The 4,212-nt window shown below is 60.1% G+C and overlaps 1 protein-coding gene across 1 annotated transcript; it reads left to right on the top strand.

Moving 5' to 3' along the window:
• The first annotated feature begins 2,328 nt into the window (after nucleotides 1-2,328).
• Nucleotides 2,329-3,353, top strand: LOC120237182 (calmodulin-like). The gene has a single exon (XM_039240356.1). The coding sequence runs from the start codon at nucleotides 2,654-2,656 to the stop codon at nucleotides 3,101-3,103; it is 450 nt and encodes a 149-aa protein (XP_039096287.1). The 5' UTR covers nucleotides 2,329-2,653; the 3' UTR covers nucleotides 3,104-3,353.
• Nucleotides 3,354-4,212: the final 859 nt, after the last annotated feature.

The following is a 4,212-nucleotide window of genomic DNA, read 5'->3' as shown; positions in this document are numbered from 1 at the left end:
CTGCTCCTTAAAGAGCTGGGCCGGATCCGGAGGAAGAAAGGGGCTTGATCGAGCTGGATTAGGTTTGGGTGACACGTGTTCCCCCTTTTCCCAGTGCTGAGTTCAGCTGTTAGACCGTTGGCGTTGGTCACCGGGGAGCAGCGATCCCCGATGCTGGTCCCGTGAGGCTGACCGACCGCTCACCTGCTGAGGCAGGAGGCCACGGGGGGAGGGGAAGGGAGTGATTTCCGTATGGATTCATGCTCTGAGAAGGGAACACACCGTGTTGGAGAGGAAGCAGGATCCAAAATGGCCGGCCGAGGGCGGGGAGGGACTCACTAGAAGGGTGACTCTCTCCCCAATTTCTGGGTGGCCTTGGGCATAGGACCCTACGTCCTGAGACTCCATCGATACATGGGGACAGTGAGGGACATGAATAATTATCACCTTCCAGTCCCGTGAGGACACTCGCTAGATGGTCTTTCTAAATACAAGGCTCTGCTCTGCGGGGAGCCGCATGGTGATGTCCAAAAGGTGACTAATGTCGCCTTGGACTGTGTGATGTGACTGCACCCTCCAGGCCGGAGAGCTCATTAGTGCCATCGAGAAAGCCGTAATGACAAAATTGAGGCTTTCTCAATTTTTGCTCGACTGTCAGTTCCCATCAGACACAAACCAGCTTGCAACCAAAGATGAGGTTTATCACAGAGTAATTACACCTCCCGCTGATCAAAGACACCTTGAGCTTTGATCTTAAGTGCAGTCATCATATACGGTGGACATATTATCCTATCTTGTGGATGAAGATGCCGAGACCCACGCCGAGTTCCCAAATCCGCAACAGAGCCAGAACCAAGAGCTCCGTCTCCAGATAGTGTCAGAAAAGCTCCTCCCTCTATACAACGCATCATTTAATTCCAAGGGGAAAATAAGAAAATGTTGAGCATCTTGGATTTTTAATCACAAGCCCTGATAATAAGGTAAGAAGAAAATGAAATGTGTAGATTTGTACCTTCAAATATTCTTAAAAGAATACCCTTGTCGCCGGGAGCCCCACCCATCCCTTGTCACTTCCGGCAGTGGGTGGCTCTCCCGAGCCAGTGTCCCAGGTGCCTACGTTCTCCACCCGATACCGCTGGAGGATTTCATTGAGAAACCGATTGCTCAATATTTATTGCGGTCCCTGTACTATTCCAGCACGAAGATGAAACAGCCATTGTTCTCTTTATGAAAGAAGTTGGACGATTGGAACCCTCCCTTTGTGTCTCTCTCCACATCTCGGTCCCCTGGCTCGGGGTGGGCTGGGGGGCAGGTGTGCGCCCCCAGGGATGGGTCTAGGGAAGGAGAGACGCCTCAGGCTGTTTGATGGGCTGAACCAGAGAGGGAAGGAGTTGATGCCTCACACAGAGGCACAGGCCGGGGAAGATCTGGGAGGTCGTAGGGACCAGAGGAGGTTTGCTTGAGAAAGACACCGTGGAGACTCGAGTGCAAGTGTCCCCTTGAGAGCCTTGGGTGTCACTAGCTAGGGACCCCGGGAGAGTCCCCAAGGGCTGAGCTCTTGGTCTAAACCCTGCTACTCAGAGCAGTGGGCAGAGATGACATCCTTCCAAAGGACAGAGGAGGCTGCGGGCCAGGGACATTTCCAGACTGGGTTTTGTGGCCCTTAGTAAACCCTCGAACTAGGCCACTTCCCAGTCTTGGCCACCCCTTTCCACACCCCTCTGTCCCTAAGCGCCTGCGGGGGCGGGCCTGCTCCGGGCCCCGTACTGCACGGCGTCCCGAGGCCCTCTGACAGGACCCCCGTGGACGGGGGGCAGACGCCCCATTCCCGCCCCCCCTCCCCGCGTCTGCCTACAGAAGCTTGAACCTAACAGTGGAATGGCATCGGAGGAATCACGGGGCTGGAGGAGAGGTATTCTGGGGGGAGCAGGGAGACCTCTCCTCACCCCGGAAATCACACTGGCAACAGCCACGTAATAAGCAGCTAGCACGTGTGCAGCACGTCTGCATGCGCCCGGGCCCCGTGCTTTCTTGAAGCTGTGGGCGGCTGGGCGCATCCCCCGCGGCCCGGGGACCTCACGGCGCCCGCGGCTCCTCCCTGGTAGAATTCCACTCATTCTGCCGCCATCTGCCTCCACCAGCCCGTCCTGCGGGGTGAGAGCTGGCCAACAGCCCCAAGAGGAGAAGAGAAACACAGGCCAGGCCCCCTCTCCTCCGGGACCTGCTCTGTCCACCGAAGGAGGCTCCCTCTCTCCTCCCAGCCACGTCTCCGAGCGTCACCCGGGTGAGAAGCTTCCTGAGTGGCATGTCTGCCGCCGGGGGACTGGGGGGCAGTCTCCTCCTAGGGGAGGCTGGCCGGCCCCCAGCGGCCCCCGTGCGGGCTCCCTCCGGCCTCTCTGGGGCGGGCCCTGCCACTCGGGATTCCGGCATTTCTGGTTCGCAGCTGTGTGTCCCTCCCTGGGAGGAGGATTTCGCCCAAGGACATGGGGAGGGCGGAGAGCCTTCCTCCTCCCTTCGCTCCGAATGCAGAAAAGGAGGGGGTTTCCATCCCCCGGCAAGCCAGCCACGGGAGCTCTGCCCTCACACGGACACAGCCCCCGGTCCCCATCTCCGACGTGAGCCCTTTGAGCCAAGCGGCAGCAAGCTCGGGAGCTCTGTGACAGGTGTGCCTGACATGGCTGAGCAGCTGTCTAAAGAGCAGGTGGATGAATTCAGGGCGGCCTTCGCCCAGTTTGACCGGAACGGGGACGGAAAGATCAACACGGAGGAGCTGGGCGCCGTGATGGAGGCCCTGGGCGAGAAGCTGTCGGAAGACGAGCTGAAGGCCATCATCGCCAGGGTGGACACCGACGGCGACGGCGTCATCAGCTTCCCAGAGTTCCTGGCAGAGATGGCCAAGAGGACGAAGGACTGGGGCAGCGAGGCGGAGATGCGGGAGGTCTTCCGGGCCTTCGACCTGGATGGCGACGGCCGCATCAGCGTGGATGAGCTCGAGCAGGCCATGGCCAAGATGGGCGAGAGCGCCTCCCGGGAGGAGCTGGACGCCATGATCCAGGGGGCCGACGCGGACCAGGACGGGCAGGTGAACTTCGAGGAGTTCAGGCGCATCCTCTCTCAGAAGTGAGGCCCGGCCTGGGCCCGTCTCCGGCCCTCACGCCTTCGGGGCCCCTGCTTCTGTGGCGGAGATGTAAGGGGGACGCCTGGGTGGTGGGTGGGAAGGTAGCTACCGGCGGGAGAGCCTGGCCTCCCTCGGGCCCGGGGGCTGCGCTCTCTGCCCGGGGGGCTCGGGCAGCTCCTGTAAGAGCCGGGGCGGCCGCCTTCCTCACTGGGCTGTGGTGAGCAAACCCAAGCAGTGTGACGGCTCACATAAAAGCGACTGGACTCTAAGAGTTGTGTGCGCTGGTGCTTGAGTGTCTGGTCGAAAGCGGAAAATCGAAGGCCCCAGGTGGTGGCATTCGGGGTCTTTTGCGCCTCTACCCCCTTCACTCGGCCGTAGTGGGGGAGCAGACCTGGGTTGGCCAGAAGGCCTGCCTCAGCGTCTCCCGGATGCCCCAGGGGGAGGTGAGGTGCGGGAAGGGCGTGTAGGGTTGGGAGGGGAACGGGAGAGGCGTGTTTCTTTGGCTCCAGTGTCTGCCTGAGCTTCTGGGTCAGGACCAGAGGCTGGAGCCCGGATCCTGGGATGGGGACACTGTCTACACCACAAACGATAAGGCCATCACCCCTTGCATTTAGCCAACTGTTCTTCAGGTTCCAATATAAAAAAAGAAGTGTGTGTGTGTGTGTGTGTGAGTGTGCGTGTGTGTCCTGCATGTGAGAGGCAGGAAGGTGAAGAAAACAAACAAACGTGGGGACACTGAGGAATCAGACCTACTTCACTCGAGGGGCCTCACAGGGCAGGACCAGAGGCTCCGAGGTGGACATGGTGCATCATGGGGCAGCACATGAGGAGGGGCTGGGGGCCAGCCGGGTCCTGGGGGAGGGGAATGGCCGGGCCCTGGGGCACCCCGCTCAGGGTGGAAGGTGTTCCTTGCTGATGGCATCTCACTCTCCCGTCCCCCAATCCTGCTCGAACTGGGCTTAGTGGCACCGCCATGTGGTCCCCATAACCAGACCTGCGGGACGCTGCCCGCCTTAGCTTGGGGGTCAAGTTCTCACAGATGGCTCATTCAAGGGCACCATGCACATGAGGAAACTGAGGCCCGGGGTGGCATCAGAATGAAATCTGGGTGGGGC

This window comes from Hyaena hyaena, unplaced genomic scaffold (genome assembly GCF_003009895.1).
Source record: "Hyaena hyaena isolate Hyena2069 unplaced genomic scaffold, ASM300989v1 scaffold_174, whole genome shotgun sequence".
NCBI classification, from domain to species: Eukaryota; Metazoa; Chordata; class Mammalia; order Carnivora; family Hyaenidae; genus Hyaena; species Hyaena hyaena.
This window is presented reverse-complemented; position numbering and strand designations above follow the sequence as displayed.